This window comes from Marmota flaviventris, chromosome 2, assembly GCF_047511675.1.
Source record: "Marmota flaviventris isolate mMarFla1 chromosome 2, mMarFla1.hap1, whole genome shotgun sequence".
NCBI classification, from domain to species: Eukaryota; Metazoa; Chordata; class Mammalia; order Rodentia; family Sciuridae; genus Marmota; species Marmota flaviventris.
Genome location: NC_092499.1, coordinates 66246591 through 66267577, shown reverse-complemented (window position 1 = coordinate 66267577; position 20987 = coordinate 66246591). Strand labels below are relative to the sequence as shown.

Below are 20987 nucleotides of genomic sequence, written 5' to 3'. Positions count from 1 at the left end.
TCCTCTGTGGTCTGACCGGTGTGGAGAACCGAATTGGACCGCTTCCTTCCCCCGTCTCAAACCCAGAATTCAGCACTGAGTACGGTGCTTTCACAGCTGGCAGAAGCCCGCAGAAACTGCAGCGCTGTGTCCCTGCATCACTATCTCTTCATTTCCCAGCGCGTGCCACAGACTCTAGCCGCGGGGCGATTTGCCGAACAAGCAGAGTGACCCTCCATGCGGACAAGTCTCTCGCATTTGAGCCCCCTTAGCCGATCCACGTGCGATGGAAATCCTTCCTCCAGGTTCCGGAGCACCCCATTTTTGCTGGAAATTCCTAACAAGATAGCCTTTAGCCGTCCTGACTCGTCATTCTCCCGCACAGTGACGCGGCACACGGGGGCAGTGCACTCCCCTCGCCGCCATCTTCTTCCTCTCCATGTTTTGTAATTTTTAATGTATAAGTCTTGCGCCCCCTTTGTTAAATTTATTGTGGGTATTAATTCTCTTTGATGCTGTTATAAATGAAATAGTTTTAATTTTTTCTTTGAATTTTTCAGTGTTGGTATATAGAAATATAACTGATTTTTATGTGTTCTTTGTTTATCCTGCAACCTTGTTGAATTTGTTTATTAGCTCTAATTTGTTTATCCATTCATCTTGTGAAATCTTCAGTATTTTACATATATAATCATGTCTCTATGAATATAGGTGTTTTTACTTCTTCCTTTGTAATTTAGATGCCTTTTATTTATTTTTCTTTTCAAAATTCCATGTCTAAACCAAATCTGATGTCGCATGCATGGTATCCCAGCTGCTCAGGACGCTGAGGCAGGAGGATTACAAATTTGAGGCTAGCCTGGACAACTTAGCCAGATCCTGTCTGAAAATAAAATAAAAAGAGCTGAGGGGTATAGGTCAGTGTTAGGGCACTTGCTTGCATATGCAAGGTCCTGGGTTCCATCTCCTGTACTGGGGTTGGGTGGGGGTGGAATCACCATTGCTAGAACTTCCAGTACAATGTTGAATAGAAGTGAGGAGAGCAGAAATCCTTTTCCTGACCTTATGGGAAAGCTTTCAGTCTTCACTCATTAAGTAGTATGTTGTCTATGCTTTTTTATAGATGCTTTATCAAGATGAAGAAATTTCCTTCTATTCCTAATTTTCTGAGTGTGTTTTGTGAGAGGTTTTCATTTGAGGGTTTTTTAAATTCATTTTATTAATGTGATGTGACATTTTTTTTTTACGTTGAGCCTTCCTTGAATTTCTGAAATAAATCAAATTTGGTCTGGATGTACAATACTTTTAATATCCCATTAGATCTAATTTCCCACTATTTTGTTGAAGATTTTTGCAAATTTATTCATAAAGGATATTGGTCTACAGTTTTCTTTTTCTGTGTTTTTATTTGTCTTTAGTGTGATGAAGAATACTGGTCCATGAAATGGATCAGTAAATGATCCCTCCTTTTTTATTCTGTGAAAGAGTTGAAGGATTTGTGTTCATTCTTCTTTAAACATTTGGTAGAATTTTAAAGAATCCATCTGGTCCTGAATTTTTCCTTGTTAGAAATATTTTTTATTTCTGATTCAATTTCTTTACTACTTATACTTTTATTCATATTTTCTACTTCTTTTTGAATCAGTTTAGATAGTTTCTGTACTTCTAAAATTTTATCTATTTTATCCAGGTTATCCAATTTGTTGGCATGCAATTTTTCATAATATTCTCTTATAATCATTTTTATTCCTATAAGATCAATAGCAGTGCCCCCCCACGCTTTCATTTCTGATTTTTATAAGTTGAGTCTTCTCTTATTTTTTTGATCAGTCTGTGCAGAGATTTTACTGGTCTATTTAATGAACCAACTCTGATTTGTTGAAACTTTCAACACTTTTCTGTTCTGTGTTTCATTTATATTCACTTGAATCATTTACTTTCCTCTTAATATTGCTTCGTGGGTTTTTCATAGTTCCTTAAAGTAAAAGGTATTGAATTTAAATTTTTAAAATAGATATTTATAGCCACTAATTTCTCCCTGAGCACTGATTTTTTTTGTATTCCATGAATTTTGGTTTGTTATCATTTTCATTCATCTCAAATTATTTTCTAATTTACCCTGTGGTTTCTTCTTTGCCCATTGCTCCTTAAAGAATACTTATCAACTTTTAATTTTATTCCATTATATGCATTATAAGATTTAAATCTTTTTAAACTTTCTTTGTACAGTTTGTACAGTATTATAAGGTATATTTTGGAGAATGCTTATTATTCATTTGAGAAAAAAAAATGTTTTGCTGTTATTGGGAGAATTGTTCTACATATGGTTAATATAGGGCTAGTTGGTTTATACTGTTGTCTAAATCTTCTATTTTGCTTGTTGATCGTCTTGATAACTATCTTAAGCATTGTTGAAAGTAGGATGGTGAAGTCTCTTATCATATTGTTGAACTTTTCTTTCTTCAGTGCTGTCAGGTTTTGCTTCTTATATATTTGTTATCCAATTCTTGATTAACTGATATTTTATCACCATGTAATAATTTTCTCTCTCCCTGTATAATTTTGATCTTCCAAGTCTGTTTTGTCTGATATTACTATAGCCTCTCTAGGTCTCTTTTGGATACTTTTTCATGAAATACTATAATTTCTTTCACCTTCAATTTTCTCACGGGCAAAATGAAGGTGAATGTAAATATTTGATGTATGTAAAATGTTTAGAAAAGTGACTGGTACTCAATTTAAAATTTTAAAATTCCACAATCATCATTGATAGAACAAAAAAACCATATATGTGCGCTTATAAATACTTCAAAATGCCCTAATTGACCCAAATAAACACTAAGTTTATTGCTGCTGGATCTGTCTTATAAGAAATCTTAAAGGGAGTCTATAAAGTTGAAATGAAAGGCTATTGTATAGTGATTGAAATTCATATGAATAAATAAAGAACTCTACAAAGTTAAAGTACTCTATGTAGGTAAATATAATTTTTTTAAAAAAGCAACATAAAACAATTATAAATCTATGGTGATACAGGTACCCACATACAAATATGTAATTTGTGAAAAGAACATAAACAGAGGAAACAGCAAAATTTTTACATAATAATAAAACTAATTCAAACTAGATTGCTATAAACTAAGATGTTAATTAATTCCAAGGAAAATCACTAACCAAATAACTAAAAACTCCTTAGTAAAAGAAATGAGAGAAATCAGAATAGTATAGTAAAAGTTATGTATGATAAAAAAGGAACCTATTGAGGAAATGAGAAAAAAAAGATGACATATAGAAAAAAAAGACAAAATGCAAAAAAATCTGTTGATATAATTACATTAAGTATAAATCAATTAAACTACCCAATTAAAAAATGGGCTGTATAGTTTGAAGAAAACATGATTTAACTATATGTTATCTACAAGAAATTCACATTAGACTCCCAAATTTAATGTTTTTACTTGTGCATTACAATTATATATAATAGTTGGATTCATTATAATATATTGATGCATACATATAACATAATTTAACCAATTTTGTTGCCCAGTTTTTCCCTTTTCCTCCGCTCTTCCCTCTTCCTGATCTTTGCTCCACTAGTCTCCCTTTCATTTTTCTTAAATTGGTACATTGTAATTATACATAAAAGTGGGATTTGTAGTAATGTATTTTTACATACACACAGCATGATTTGATTAATTTCATTTCCAGAGCCTCCCTTTTTCCTTTCCTCCTTCCTCCCTCTTAGTTCACTTGCACTTCTCTTCTCCCTTCTCCTTTCTCCTTTCTTGATCCCTTTTTTATTCCAATTGTCTTTCTTTTTTTAAATAACATATCTTTTTTAATATCTTTATTTTACATTTATGTGGTGCTGAGAATCGAACCCAGTGCCTCACACATACTAGGCGAGTGCGCTACCACTTGAGCCACATCCCCAACCCCTCCTATTGTCTTTCTAACTTTCACATATGAGAAAAAATATTCAACCCTTGACTTTTTGAATCTGGCTTATGTCACTTAGCATTATGTTTTCTCTCAAGTTTTATCCATTTACCAGCAAATTATTTCATTCTTTTTTATAGCTGAGTAAAACTCCATTGTATATGTATGTATATATATATTGTCAAATCAGGCTGGGCAGGCAGCAACCAAAGTTGGCAGATTTAAAAGGGCCGCTGAACAGGCTTTATTGAGATATCACTCCCGGGTGGAACTCTATCAGACCCACAGAGGGGACAGGGGAAGGGTCTGAGGAGAAACCAAGTGGAAGCTCGACTGGACTGGACTTTTATGGGGCTTACAGCAGGAAGGGAAGGGCTTGGGACAGGAAAAGGTGTCTCTAGGGTCCCTTGCCCCCTTGGAATTGGTCAGGGGAGTTGGCTGAACTCCAGGATTGGCCAGGGGGTCCTGCTGATTGACAGGCATTAGTCAGGAGATCTGGCTGATTGACAGGCGTTTCAGCCAGCATCTGATTGATGTTCAAAGCAGCGCGGGCTGCTTTGTTCTAAGTTGCCACTAAGTTGCCACCAAGTCGCTGCCACCGACCTAACATATATAGCTCACTTTTTTCTTTTCTTTTTTCTAATTTTCCTTTTTTGCTTCTCAGACTAGATAATTTCAATTGACTTATCTTCAGCTTCACTAATTATTTATCTGCTAGTGAATCTCTATAGTGGATTTTTCCTTTTAGTTATAATTTTCAACTTGAGAATATCTATTTAGACTGTTAGCCATAAAAAGAATGAAATACTGTCATTCACATTGATGTGAGTGAAACTGGAGATCACTGTGTTAAGTGATAAACCAGGCACAGAAAGATAAATACTATGTTATCTCATTCATATGTGGAATCTTTAAAAAAAAAAAGTTAATCTAATAGGAGTTGAGTAGAAGGGTGGTTATCACAGGTAGGGAGCATACACCTATAATCTCTGCAACTCACCAGGCTGAGGCCAAGTTCAAGGCTAAGTATCTGAATGAGACCCTGTTTCAAAAATAAAAAATAAAAAAGACTGAGGATGTAGTTCAGTGGTAGAGTACCCTGAATTCAACCCCAAATACCACACACATACACAAATAGACCAAGTAGATGAACCCTCTATTGGCCAAAAATTAACCTCTTTTCTTTCTACTATTAAGATCAGCTGAGAAGCCTCAGGGGTGGTGGTTAAGAGTATTTGAGGAGTCTAGCTCCTCATTCTTATCCTTTACCAGGGTAGGTCAAGATCTTGCTGACCACATGTGGCTTCCCTTGGTACTAGGTACATTTCCCTGTTCAATGACCCTCCTTTTTACTGAGTATGGGTTGGCTTTCTGTTCTCTAGTGTTCTCACTATCCCCATAATCAGGAGCCCGGTAACTGGAGTTGCAAGTCCCTTAAAGGGCTTCTATAATTCCCTGGGTCCTGACTGACCTTGGAGAGCAAAAGACAAATTAATGGCCATTTTATTCCTTAGCCCTTTTATTTTCTTTAGTTAGGGGCTTCACTTCTCAAATGTTAAATATCCAAATGACCATTTCTACCAGACTTGACGTGGGATTAGACAGTTTTAATTTTAACTTTTGTAATTTTAGTTATACTTCCATTTAACTGGGGTCAGTATTAGTATTGGGAGTCAGTTATAGTGTTATATCCTAGGTGTCCTGTAAGTAATGTCATAGTATTATATCTTAGGTGTCCTGTAAGTAATGGCTTATTATCTCAAATTAACTCAGATTACTCTGTTAGAAGTTGCATGTCTGCAAACTGCTAGCAGGGAACAATTATAAAGCTTTACAAGGAAAATACAAAATAAAATTAATAAGAATGAAGACATTCAGTTTGTATGATAGCTCTGAACCAAGAAACCAAACTTTTATGATATTTGTGTACCTTTGATATCTCTTCAGTTCTACAAAAACACATAAATCCAAATCTAATCTAAATCTAAATTCTCATTAAATGTATAAAAGGTGCTTAATCTCATTAACAATCAGGAAAAGTGAAAATAAAACCACAGTGAGAAATTTTTACATACCTAACTAGATTTTTTTTTAATTAATAATACTGACAATACTAGGTAGACAATTTGTCAGTTCAATCACACATAAAAATCTTTTACAAATTCTATTTTTTAAAAAACTTTTTAATACCTTTTATAATTTACCCAAACACCTACTTGGTTTTGTACTATACCTGTTGTGGGGGAGGGTATGATCATAGTAGTCTTTATGATAAAAATTTATACATTTGAACAGAACTTTAAATGATGGGCTTAATTAAAATTAATACGTTAAAGCCTAACATGGAGCAGGGCAAGCGGCACAGCCTTGTCCCAAGTAAGATGGACCTTTTGAAAAAAATCTGAGCTAAAGTTTTTATGTCTGAAGTTAATCCTTGCCCCTTTCTAAATTCACTTTAGGAGTATAAGGAAGCAGAGTTCTCATGTATTGTTTTTTGGAGTCTATTTTAAGAACAGTTAACATAATAATATCACATCTGAAAGATTCATCAAACAAAAAGACAAAAAGATCTTTCAATTTCCTTTCCTTTCCTTGTGGAAAATTGGCAAAAGGTTTTTATGGTTTACATTGCCAACATTTAAATTAGTCAGGCTCTTATTATCTTTTCAAAAATACATATAAATTCACACCCCAGTGTAAAGACTGAGATGGTTTTTCATATTAACTTGTCAATATCAGGTTACTTTTATCCAACTGCAAAGAATTGAATGGCAAATATATTCCAACTTAATTTGTCTTTTAAGAATAAATTAAATGTTTTAAAAATAAAATAGAATACACTGTTTACAGATGTACTCCCTAGGTGACTAATGTCCAATCTTTTTGTTTATCACAGTGGCCCAGTTTGGAATGCCATACATTTGGACACAGCTAATTATTTTTGCTCAAAGATGATAGTTCTAATATAATTAAGAGTACACAAATGTTACCAAAAGCATGGTCCTTGTTCCTGATGCCAATCCAGAAATAAGGACATAGTTTTGATTAAAAAGAAGAATAAGAAGAAGTTTTAATGCATTGCTAGCAAAGGAGAAACACAGGGACTCTGCCCATCCAGGGGAACAAGATTTTTTGTTGTTGTTTTTTGTTTACGGTAAAGCTCTTTTATTCTATAGTCATGATTCTAGGGCACTCTGATGACAGAGTTCTGAGTAATATGCACTCTAGGTAGGTTTTTTTTTTTTATTCTTTCTAATCATACATGACAGTAGAATCCATTATGATAAAATTATATAATCATGGGATATATCGTATTCTAATGAGAACCCCATTCTTGTGAGTGTACATGATGGTGGAATTCACTTAGGTATCTTCATATGTATACACAGGACAATTATGTTAGATTCATTCTACTGTCTTTCCTATTCCTATACCCATTCCCTTCCCTTCATTCCCCTTTAATCCTCTGAACTTCTATCCCCACCCCCAATATTGTGGTTTAGCTCCTACATATCACAGAAAACTTTCAAAATTTTTTTTTTTTTGGTATTGGCTTATTTCATTTAGCATAATGGTCTCCAGCTCCATCCATTTACTGCAAATGTCATAAAGTTATTCTTCCTTATGGCTGAGTAATATTCCATTGTGTATTTATACCACAATTTTTTTTATCCATTCATCTGTTGAAGGGCACTTAGTTTGGCTCCATAGCTTAGCTATTGTGGATTGTGCGGCTTGGTTTTTTACTATACCTGTTGTGGTGGAGGGTATAATCATAAAATCATCTCAGTCTTTACACTGGGGTGTGAATAAACATTGATTTGGCTGTGTCACTGTAGTATGCTGATTTTTAAATCCTTAAATATATGCTGAGAAGTGGGATAACTGGGTCAAAAATGTGTTTCCATTCCATTTTTGAGGAATCTCCACAAAAAAAAAAAAAAAAAAAAAAAAAAAAAACTCAAAAAAGCTTAACACTGGAGTTGGAATTGTGGCTCACCAGTAGAGGGCACGCCCGCCTAGCATGTGCAAGGCCCTGGGTTCCATCCTCAGCACCACATAAAAATAAATAAGTAAAATAAAGGTGTTGTATCCAACTACAATTGAAAAATAAATATTAAAAAAAACACTATGAAAACAACTGAATCAATACATGGGCAAAGAAACTGAACAACACTTTTCAGAAGATGATATACAATCAATCAACAAACATATGAAAAAAAGTTCAACATCTCTAGCAATTAGAGAAATGCAAGTTAAAACTATACTGCGATTTCATCTCACTCCAGTCAGAATGATAACTGTCAAGAATACAGGTAACAATAAACGTTGGCGAGAGTGTTGGGAAAAGAGTACACTCATACATTGTTGGTGGGACTGCAAATTGAGGAACAAGGGTTTTTAAAGATGTTATTCAAAGGCCACATTCCATGTATTCCCTGTCCTGGGTTATAATTCACTTGTTACTTTTGGAGAGAGTTATTTCTGAGATTTTCTGATGCCATCTCTAAAGTCTGAATTACTTTGGGAGAGAGTTATTTCTGAGATCCTCTGGTGCCATCTCTAAAGTCTGAATTATTTCATTTCTGTGGTGGGTGTGTGCTCAAGGACAGCAACAATATTTTCTTAAAACATTAATATGGTTTATTTTATTTTATTTATTTATTTATTTATTTTGGTACATAGGCAGATAACTCTGCCTATGCTAGGAAAGAAAGGTAACCTGTTTCCCCCAAGATTATGGAAGGGAAGGGAGAAAGGAAGAGGAAGAAACATGTCCCTTTAAAAATAAGTCACGGTGAGGCTGGGGTTGTGGCTCAGCGGTAGAGCACTTGCCTAGCATGTATGAGGCCCTGGGTTCAATCCTCAGCATCACATAAAAATAAATGAATAGAATAAAGCTATTTAAAAAATAAGATAGTCTGAAAAGCATTTAAAAAAAAAATAAGTCCTAGTGGCAGAGCAGTAATGGCTATATTTAAAGCATAAGCTGGACCACTGTTAAACCAACTTAAACCTGGAAAAGGGTGTCCCTACAGTTTTAGTTTGGAGCAAAGTAGCATGATATTTTCCTAAGCTTTGCATTGTAGAATACTTGTATACTCGGGGAGCACAAATAAGTTTAACATACAGAGAAGCCAGTAATAATTAACATCACAGCCACATAGAAGTGTCAGGTTTGTGTACATTAATAGCACTTACAAAAATCAATAACTCTAGACCTTTATAAGCTTAGGAAATAAGGTAATTGTAAGTGCATAGCAAATATATAATAAAAAAAAATGCCTCATATTGTACAAAGGAGAGCATTTATCAGTTACCATTTATTAAACCTACGTATCTTAACTTTACAACCTCTTGTATTATAATAGTTAGGCAAAGCTCAGAATGGTATATTTAGACCTTAGATATATATACATCTCTAGTCAGATATTTAGAGTAGCAAATATATCATAATAACTTGAGGCTGAGGCAGGAGGATTGCAAGTTCAAAGCTAGCCTCAGCAATGGCATGAGCGTGTCTCTAAATAAAATACAAAATAATGCTGGGGATGTACTTGTGTGCACTGAGTTCAATCTCCAGTACCAAAAAATAAAATAAAATAAAATAAATCATATTAATGTTTATAGAAAACATTGTTGCTTTAAATGTAGATTATTAGATTCTAGTTTCATATTAGTACATTAAATTTTGACCTTAGAAAAATCTTTCAATAACTTAATTATAGTCAACTTAATCACAAATGCAAATTTCCTAAAATTTTCTTCCTTAAACCTTCTCTGACTTATTGGACATTCTACAATTGTTTATATCCTTAGTCTTGTCCGTTCTTTTCTATTTTAGACTTTAGGACAAAAATCTTACTTTACCATAGAAAACATTTCTTTGTTCTTCTAATTTTCCTTACTGAAATATATCTTCATAACTATGACTGTAGTACATATCTTTCTTCTACATAATTCTTTTCTGCCTTTTTTTATTTGTTTTAATTAGTTATACATGACAATAGAATGCACTTTAATACATCATATATAATGGAGTATAGTTTCTCATTTTTCTGGTTGTACATGATGTAGAATCATACCAGTTATATAGTTATATGAGTACATAGGGTAATATTGTCTGATTTATTCTACTATCTATCTTTCCTACCACCATATCCCCTATCCTCCCTCCACTCCTCTCTACCTAATCTAAAGTAACTCTCTTCTTCCCTAGCTCTCCAATTGGGAATTAGCATCCATATATTAGAGAACACATTTGGCTTCTGGTCTTTTGGGATTGGCTTATTTCACTTAGCGTGATATTCTCCAGTTCCATCCATTTACCTGCAAATGCCATAATTTTGTTCTACTTTTAGGCTGAGTAATAAAGGGTACCTAGGTTGGTTCCATAGTTTAAGTATTGTGAATTGAGCTGCTAAAACATTGATATGGCTGCATCACTGTACTATGCTGATTTTAAGTCCTTTGTGTATAAACCTAGGAATGGGATAGCTGGGTCAAATAGTGGTTCCATTCCAAGTTTTCTGAGGAATTTCCATACTACTTTCCATAATGGTTGTACCAATTTTCATTCCCACCAGCAATGTATGAGTATATTTTTTCCCCACATCCTTGCCACCATTTATTGTTGTTTGTATTCTTAATAATTGCCATTCTGACTGGGGTGAGATAAAATCTTAGAGTAGTTTTGATTTATTTGCATTTCTCTAATTGCTAGAGATGTTGAACATTTTTTCATATATTCATTGACCACTCATATTTCTGAAAAGTATCTATTCACCTCCTTAGCCCATTTCTTGAATAGGCTGATTTTTCTCCCTTTCTATAGGTATCTCTTTACATCATTGATCATTTCCTTTGCTCAGAAGACTCCATCCCATTTATTGATTCTTGATTTTACTTCTTGTGCTTTAAGAGTCTTATTAAGGAAGTCAGATCCTAAAGCTCTTGACATATCATATTTCATACATTTGATTCAAGTGGGTTATGAACTCCCATTTTTAAGTTTATAAATTAAAACAACCTTTGAAACAGGTCTTGAAAATCAGGATGTCCACCTATAATCCTAGTGGCTTGGGAGCCTGAGGCAGGAGGATCCATAGTTCAAAGCCAGCCTCAGCAGATTCAAGGTGCTAAGCAACTCAGTGAGACCCTGTCTCTAGATAAAATACAAAATTGGGCTAGAGATGTGGCTTAGTGGCCTTCTGCCCCTGACTTCAATCCCAGGTACTCCAAAAAATAAAATAAGTAAAATAAGGGACTGAGCTGAGAGAAAGAGAAAGAGACTTCTGGTAGTTGGGGGTGTCTTGCCCCTTTTATAAATTTCAGGTTTCCTTTCTTCCTATGCCCCCTTCTACCACTCTGTCTACCAAAAGGTGTGAATGATGAAAGGTGAGAAAGGAATGTCCTTGTGGATATTCATTAACACTTCCTTGCTGGGCAGAACAATGCCCTGGAGGCAGGAAACCTTGTCAGCTGTTTGGGAGAAGGGAAGTGTTTTAGAGGTATTAGCATTTTATTTCCTTTTGAATTAGCCCCCATCTCCCTGACTCAATCATTCATTACCTGTGCTACCAGTCCAGGTCTCACCTTCAAGAAATGTCTGAACTACTTAATAATTACTTAATAATTTGAAATTGTAATTACTCCTTTTTCTCAATAATATAGAATTATTTATGCTTTTTATGGTATTTTAATCAAAATACAACTTAAAATTTTATATTCTTTATATTTTATTAGAATTTTAACTCTTAATAACCTTGCTTTTGGACTGGGGCCACAGCTCAGTGGTAGAGCGCTTGCCTTGCACAGGTGAGACACTAAGTGTGATCCTCAGCACCACATAGAAATAAATAAATAAAGATATTGTGTCCATGTACAACTAAAGAAAATAAAAAATAACCTTGCTTTTTAGTGAAAAAACCAATGACACAGTAATTTAATCTGTTTTTCCATAAACCAAAAATTTATAAAAACATATTCATTAATAGACCCAAATATATATTGTCTTATAGAATTTAAGAAGCCAAGAGAACTTGACTTTATATTTAGCAGTTGATGTCTTAATATGTTAACTTAGATATGTCTCAAATGTCCTCTCTAGCAAATACATTTGAAAATGTTCATCTCATTTATGTCAAACCTAATTTACCCATTTTAAACAGCTATTTTTAGATTACCCATAAAAACTAAGATAGCCAACAAGCATATTTAACATTTTAAGCCACTTTTTCCTACAAAGAAAAACCCAAAAAGCAATAGTCACTGTACTTTAAACATCTTAACAGGGACAAATACAGTTCCAACTGGTTTATAACCTAGGCAGAAAAAGAAAAAAAGTTTATGTTAGTAATTTTAAAGACATCTTTACTTTTGTGTCTTGTGTGAAACATGCTGAACTGCCCAAATCCAAATAATGGACTCAGAGACATGAAGTTCAGTGGAAGCAAGACTTTAATTAATTTAATTAATTAATTTAATTGCAAGATCAGGTGTCTGGTGAACAGGCACATCCAGAGTGTTTTACAAGTAGTATTTTATCTCCAGTGTGCATGGTCCCACATCTGATTCTTCACTGGCTGAGTACTTTACTACAGTGTGCAGGATCTCCAAAGGTTTTACTATTTCCTCTTAGGTTATTTAAAGAAATATACTTTTAGTTGTTTCCACCTCTCTCTGTACATTGTGGTAGGAAGACCTTCCTGGGGTGAGTACATTTTGGCACTTTAGACAGTTCTTACTTTCTCATTTGATTATCCTCTCCCCCACCCCCATCCTGTTAGTCAAGGGGCTGTTTAGGTGCAAGAACTTTGAATCTGCTACATAGGCAGGCAGGCTCTTGTGCACTGTGTGAATTAATTGTGGGTAACCTTCCACTCTGCTCTGTTTCTCTTCCAACTGTTTATCTTATAGCCCCAGTAACTTTACATTTAAGGTTAAATACTGTAGTATGAAAATGGACCACTGGACTTTCTATTTCTCACAATCTTACCAACAAATTTAAATTATTTGCCAATTATTTAATTCACATGAACTAAAAAATCTTTGGATCCATTTTTTTTTATTTATGAATACTCATTTATAAAATGATTTGGAACCATGTAGACACAACATACACTACACACACGTATACAAACATACATAAAAATATAGATAAAAAGCAAAATTATACCATTTGTTAGATTTTTTAATCTGTCGATATGGTTACCATAATCCTATATAATCCTTAATCTTAACTCTGACCTTGCAAAGTTATGATTTATTTGAAACAAAGGAGAAAATTTACATCTTAAAGACACAGAGTTTAGCCTAAACATCATTGAGAAGGGCATAGGCTAGGCCCAGTGAAAGCAAAATTTTAAAGGTGAGGCTTATTATGCAAATTTAAGTGCCAAGACTTGCATGGTCAAACCCTAGAAACCAGCAAGGAGCAATGGGGGATTAGGAAAGACAAATAAACACTTAGAGAAAACTGGAACTAGGGACACAGAACTCTGATAGAGGAACAGTGATCCAGAGCTAGTACAACCCATTCATTATATATGATTTATCATCAAAAGGTTATTTGTGGGAAAGCTTCTGCAAAGCAGACAAACTTGAAGGTCACGGCACTTGGGAGACATTGTGGTTATCTTGTTATGCCCCGAATTCTCTATCCCCGGCACTCAAGTTCAAGACTGATATAGTTCCATGCTTTGCACAGAATTTTCTCAGCCAGGGCATCACCATAGCAACTGGGCAATCTGTCCTGCATCTTTGCACAGAAAGTTCCCACCACAAGCACAGGCATAGATAGACAGGAGAGACCATGATCCAAATCACCACTCTCCATACTTAAGTTAATGTCCTTTCCCAGTTTAAGAGCAACCAACAGAGGGAGACACCCTTACAAATGGAAATCCCTTTTAAACAGGTTAATCAAAGGTATCCCTCCAATGAGTAGACCAAAGAGCACCTGGGAAAGCCTCCTTTGAGTTTTCAAAACTTTTGTTAATAAAATGTCTGCCTGATGCTTTTTTTTAGAACTCTTTGTTAGATGCTTATCTGTTGTTTAGAGCAAGAGTCAAAGCTAAGGTCTATAGAGATCTTTTATTTTTTTTTTAACAGAAAACCACCAATGTGTCAGATATCCCCTTTAATAAAGAAACAGAAAAGAAAGTATCTTGTAAGACAGATTTTGAAAAAGAAATAAAGAGACTTTTTAAAACAACAAAAACAAAAAAAGTTCACATAGATAAGGTATTGGGTACCCACAAGTAGGGGACAAGAAAGTTACAGGTGCTCATTAAACAAAGTACAGGACAGATTTAGAATTTCAGAAAGTGGGGCTGGGGTTGTGGCTCAGTGGCAGAGCACTTGCCTAGCATGTGTGAGGCACTGGGTTTAATCCCTGGCACCACATAAAAATAAAAACAAATAAAATAAAGGTATTGTGTCCATATACAACTATTTCAGAAAGTAACACAGTAAGTAATGGATTATAGAAAAGAGGACACAGACAAGGGGGAGGCCTGTATAGTTGGACATAGCTACAGCAGGATCTATCAGTTGTGATGAACACTGAATCAGTTATTCAGGTGGCCACTTGTCCATTTCAACAATCACCAGTTTTATCCCCCTCTTTAGGGCCCTCTACAGGGGAAGATTTCTTGTCATTCCTTTAGTCCCAAGTGACTTTAAGAGCCCTTGAATAATTGCTTAAAATAACAAGACTTGAATAACTGTTAGTTTATTTATGTGTAGCTGGGGAAAAAAAGCCAAAAAATAGTCAGACCTCTGACCATTTTTCTTCCATTTACAGAACAAGCCTCTAATCTCTAATTGATATTGGGACCAAACTATGTTACAGAAGAAAATTCAATTTTCTTTTCTTTAATCCTCTGTCTTAAAATAATCCCAGCTATTTAATATGCACCAAAGGAATGAGTTCTCAGGGATAGACATTGAATTACCCATAATCTTATAGCTTGCATGATTCAAAGCCTCCTTTATGATATGTGTTTCAAAGTCTTATACACAGAACTAGAGATGTAGCTCAGTGGCAGAGCACTTGCCTAGCATGTGTGAGGCCACTGGGATCAATCTCCAGGGCCACAAAAAAACAAGATAAAATAAAATAAAAGTTTGTGTACATAACTTGAAACTGCTCTAGTTCCCATTCTTAGGTTAGTAGACCCATAGCTATTACTAGTATCCAAAAACACAAATTAAAATATGCATAGCCGGGTGCGGTGGCACATGCCTGTAATCCCTGTAATTTAGGAGGCTGGGACAGGAGGATCATGAGTTCAAGCCAGCCTCAGCAAAAGTGAGGAGCTGAGCAACTCAGTGAGACCCTGTATCTAAATAAAATACAAAAATAGGGCTGGGGATGTGACTCAGTGGTCAAGTGCCCCTGAGTTCAATCCCCAGTCCAAAAAAAAAAAAAAAATTCATTCCCTAAAATAATAATATTAGAAATGCTCTGTACTATTTGTCATTATGTTTTTGTATTTTGGGAATAGGACTCATTTATTTTAGTCTTTACTATATTGATAGGTATAAATAAAAATAGCCAACATTTATTAACTATTTACTGTATCAGCGTGCTAAATGTTGCCTACATTATTTTAGCTGTCACAGTAATTCAGCAAATACTATCATCCTCATTTTTCAGTTAAAGGAAAGCGTGATTCAAATGATATATTTATCAGAATCCTGGGAAAACATACCTTAATAGGTATTTTAAGAGGTTTTTAATAAGGGTCTATAGTATTTACACAGGTTTGAGCATTGTGGATTACTATGGAATTAGTAACATTAGAATCATTTCTCCTAGTCCTAATGTGATTAAGGGAACCAGACAATCTATTGGAATCCAGAGAAAGAGCTATAAACAAAAAGGAACTGTGATTTTGAGTTGAGGGACACAGCTAACCTATGTTGACCTGGTCGAGAGGGAGCCAGGGGAAAAGAATACCATTCCTTATTCCTAAGCCTCATTCTCCTGCCAGTGCCTCCCACTGACTAAACCCAATTGGATGTCAGGGAGCACAAAATATCTTGTCAGTGCTGTCCATACAGGTCAGTTATAAGCAGAGAGGGTAAAGAATGTTGGATAATAATATCTAGGAATTGAGTATCTTTCATCAAATTTCAAACTATTAAATGACAGGGCTAGTATATTTTAAAAATAAGCACTTTACTTTTACTTATGGTACTGTACTGCTTTTCAAGTACATGTTTTATGACATATTATTTGTTAGGAAAATATTTTAAATCTGAAAGTCTATCCTGTCCAAAACTTTTGGATATATTTATAACTTACCATAAGTAACAGCAGCTACATGAAACCTGAGCAGCAAAGAATACCAAAAATAATTTAAACTATGGGGGTGTAGCGCGGTAGCACACGCCTGTGATCCCTGTGGCTCAGAGGCCGAGACAGGTGAATCGCAAGTTCAAAGCCAGCATCAGCGAAAGCAAGATGCTAAGCAACTCAGTGAGACTCTGTCTCTAAATAAAATACAAAATAGGTCTGGGAGGCTGGGGTTGTGGCTCAGTGGTAGAGCAAGGACCTAGCATGTGTGAGGCATTGGGTTTGAACCCCAGCACCACATGAAACTAAATAAACAAAGGTATTGTGTCCCGCTACAACTAATAATATTTTTAAAAAATAATAAATAAGGCTGGTAATGTGTCTCAGTGGTTGAGTGTCACTGAATCCAATCCCAAGTACCAAAAAAAAAACAAAAAAAAAAAAACAATTTAAACTAGATGTCAGTATTGATTTTGTACATTATTCAGATTTTCAGAATATTAAACTGTAATTCTTCCTCTTGTGCAGATTCCAGACTCCATTATTTCTCGTGGTGTTCAGGTGCTCCCACGAGACACAGCATCCCTCAGCACTACTCCTTCAGAATCGCCTCGTGCTCAGGCTACATCTCGCCTCTCTACAGCTTCCTGCCCAACACCAAAAGTAAGTATAGTTTCTTTGCACCTTATACTTGCTTTACTATGAAACCTGGGAAAACTAACCAGTATTCATCCCCTGCTTGTCATGTTTTGATTGCATGTAAGATACTATGAGAAATAAATGGAATATAATGTAGTCACCACCCATTGTTTCACAAATTGTCATATTAGCCCAATAGATGTAGGAAATAGAAATTTCATGCAAGATATCTACTCTAACATCACGGTTAAGGGTATCACTTTCTGTAGCTCCTGTTTCTTTATTTTAGATCTGTTATTTTTTGAGCATACTCATCAATATAGATGTAAAAATATTTGTTTATACTGAAGATAAATGTATTTGGGGCCAGTAAACAGCAAGATTAGCAAAATATTGTAACCAAAGGGATTTTTAAAATTTTTGTTCAGGCTCGGGTAGCTCCCTGCTCTAGTATCATTCCAGATTTTTTCAAACATATTCAGCTTGGAATGTTGCTGCCTAATATTTGAAAACAAATCTAAATTTATTAGAAAGTTTTAATGCCAACCTTTGGGGAAGGGAGGAAATTTCTTAGTCTTTATATTTTATAATCTGTCACTGAATCAGGGTGGGGCAAGATGAGACAGTTTATTTGCTTTCCAAATATTTATGTGTATAATAAATTAGTTAGCAAATTTAATTATTGCTGTAATTTTTTTCTCCTGAAATGTCACTGCTCTGGATAAGTTAGTCATTTTTGCATTCAAGTTCTCTCTGTGATGAATCTAATATTAGTATCAAAAGACTTAGAGTAACATTTTATCTTCTTTAATAAAACATAGTGTTAGATATCAGGCTACATACTATCTTTATCCTAAGGATCTAACAGTTAATTTTTCAAACTGTGACTTTTTTTCCTGTCATCACATTTAAGAACCTATGTAACTGTGTTCCTCAATTCCAACTTTTCTATTAGTTTTATAAGTGTTATAATTGCATTTGACTCAAACTGATCTCAAACAGTTTTTGATGTGGATAGTGCAGTTTGTACATTACATGATACAACCTTCTCAGCAAAGTCTTCAGAGTGTTAGTGTTGTATATCATTGTTTTTACACATGTGTCCAAAATAACTGATATTAACTTATCACTTAAAATTGAGATGGTAAATTTTCAGTGAAGAAAAACCATCAGAATATTCTAGATATAAAATGAATGTTAATGCCCTTTGGGAGTCAGTCTCCTACATTTTCATCTGAATAAAAAAATGAGTTATCAAACCCTCAATTGCATAGAAAATCTCATATGTGTTATAATATTATTAAAACAAAATAATTTATAATTTGACTGCATTAAATTTGAACTGTATCAGCTAGACTTATTTACTAAGTCGAAGTTATTAGGTCCACTAATTTAAGTAAAAGTTTAGTTCATCAGGTATTAAGACCTAAATGTTGGGAATACAGAACCAGCCACAGTATAATTTTTCCTTAATAACATGCAATAATTATAAATATTTTCAGAACATGTTTTAGCTAAATTTGATTATACATAGTAGTTATTGAGCATTTTTTAAACTTTGCAATTACAGCAATTTTTAAATTACTTGTATTTCTAAATCACCAAAGTAAAATTCTAAAAATAAAAAAGTTGACATTTATTAAATTAATATGCTGATTGAGAAACTTTAGGCAAGCAGGAGACTTCATATTTTTTCCTTAAACTGATAATGAATTCATATAAAGCACTGCATTTAAAAAAAATTAGTTGTAGTTGGACACAATACCTTTATTTTATTTAATTATTTTTATGTGATGCTGAGGATTGAACCCAGCCCCTTGCATGTGCTAGGCGAGTGGTCTTCTGCTGAGCCACAACCCCAGCCCAAGCACTGCATTTTTTTAGGAATAAGATTGCATTCCCTTCAGATAATTTTTACTAACACTATTATGCCTTAAAGATAAAAATGATTGTCTTTCTGTAATTTTGAAAATACACTTTTAATGCTGAATTAGTATACTAATACAGGAAAAGAAACCAATTTGAATACTGTTTTTTAAAAGGAGTAAAGAAAGTCAAATTAATCTGTCCAATAGAAAGTCTTATAAGACTGCTTAGTTGAAAGTAGGTACTCTTACCAGTGCTTTGATACCAGTAACAGATAATAGCCTCTGTCTTCGTGGAGTTTGTATTTTATTCAAATGTATGTTAATATATACTTGTGGAGAAACAACAAATTATAATTTCACAATAATTTAATACTTATTGAAATCACAGCAAGAAGAAACAAAAATGTATAGTAGGAGTACCTCATTTAGGTAAAGTGATCAAAGAAGGCCTCTCTAGCAGCATTCTACTAGGAGCGTGAAGGATACATGAAAACCAAACGTGAGCATTTGTGCTGGGTAGAAGTTTTAAGAATTATTTTCAGCAATAATGACCACTATGAAGGCACTGTCACCAATCAAGAATTCTCAGGGTAAAACTTCATTAGTACATGAATAGTTTTAATTCAGTGACTTCAGTAATCTAATTTCACATATCAGGTATTTTTTAAGTGATGCTTTTTTTTTTTTCTTTTCTCCACTGAGTCATATTCAAGACCATAAATCTTTTAGTATTTATCTCTGTTCTAGGTAAAAGAGAAGCAGCAATTTCTCAGGGTTAAAGAAAAGGGGAAGTGCATTTTGATTCTAAATGTATTTAATCTAAGGTATGTGTAAAATATCCATGTAATGATATTCAAGACAAAATTGGAAATACAATTCAAGCTTTTTCTTCATCTTTATTAGAATACTTATAATTTAATAACCTATCAGTATTGGCCAAACCCCACAGAAATCCCCTTTCTATGTTTCAGATTAAGCATGCACAGTCTGTCATATACAGAAATATATGTGCAAATGAATTTTCTTTACATCAAAAATACTAGAAGGTCTTAAATGATCAGCATTAAAAAGCACTTGATTTGATAATGAAAAGTCTGGATTCAAAGGCTTGTTTCTCTACTTAATAACCACACTACATTAGGAAAGGTGCTTAACATTTCTGAGCTTTGTGTCTATTATAAAATCCACAATCTCTGTTTACCCAGCAGATTGATTAATTTATTAAATAGTCTTTGCTAAGTAGTCTCCTGCCTTTACAAACAGATGAAACAGACAACCACAAATTATAATGAAATATAATTAAATGTTACAATTTATCATAAGCAGTACAGAATATTATGTGAATAAAATTCAGAAGCTTTTAACTACGTCTGTACAAACTCAAAATAGAGCGCTGGGGATATAGCTAGTGATAGTATGCCTGCCTAGCATACACAAGACTCTGGACTCAATCCTCAGCAGCACACACACAAAAAGGAAATCAAAATGGCTAAATATCCAAGTAATGATTCAAAATTACCAATTCCTATCTTTCCCTCTATTGCTTTTATCACTGATTAGTAGTTAAACTGAAATACTTTATATTCATTTGTATGTGCATACCTATTTCTCTGGTTCAACTATAATATTAAACATTAATTTTAAATTAACATTTTATGTGCATACTGCAATATAGATTTTTTTTGATCCTTTAAGTTTCTTTTACTATAAGAGCAAGATCTCTCTATAAAATATGCTGTTTTGATTTTTTTCTTCTAGTAAACTTATCAAAGTCTAATATATTTTCTATTCTAAACGATTATTCATAGAATGGTATTTTCTCCAACAAATAAAATAAAATCTGACTGAATGATGAATGATTTTCACTCCTCTTGCTTTATGACAGTGAATCTTCTAACTACAAACTGGGGATTTTAGTCTTTCATTGCCTAAGCAAAAGAAGTGAAATGGTATATAGATTCTATTTAAACAAGTTTAAGCAGTATATAGAGCACTCAGGTTCTAAATTAATGATAGTCTTCAAAAAACGGTATGATGAAAGAATAATTCTCTAACAGGTATCTTCTCTTTTAAAATAAGTATAATTCACAAATTAAGTGACTGCTGAGTTTCAATTATGAAGGGCAACAGCATCTCTATTTAGAAATTAAATTAGGAAGCTTAAGGTCAAAAATAATAAAAGAAAAACTATAAAATTTCAATCATTTTGCTATTCTCTTTAGACTTTATTAAACTTGAGAATATTTTTAAAGGTTAAT

The 20987-nt window shown here is 33.9% G+C and overlaps 1 protein-coding gene across 5 annotated transcripts in view; it reads left to right on the top strand.

Annotated features, from left to right (window-relative positions):
• Nucleotides 1–20987, top strand: part of Gphn (gephyrin) — a 623546-nt gene that overhangs the window by 362485 nt on the left and 240074 nt on the right. For all 5 annotated transcript variants that reach the window (XM_027929749.3, XM_071607954.1, XM_071607955.1 and 2 more), the window contains one exon: nt 16751–16885. In XM_027929749.3, coding sequence (XP_027785550.1) covers nt 16751–16885 — 135 coding nt within the window. The remainder of the gene's footprint in view (nt 1–16750; nt 16886–20987) is intronic.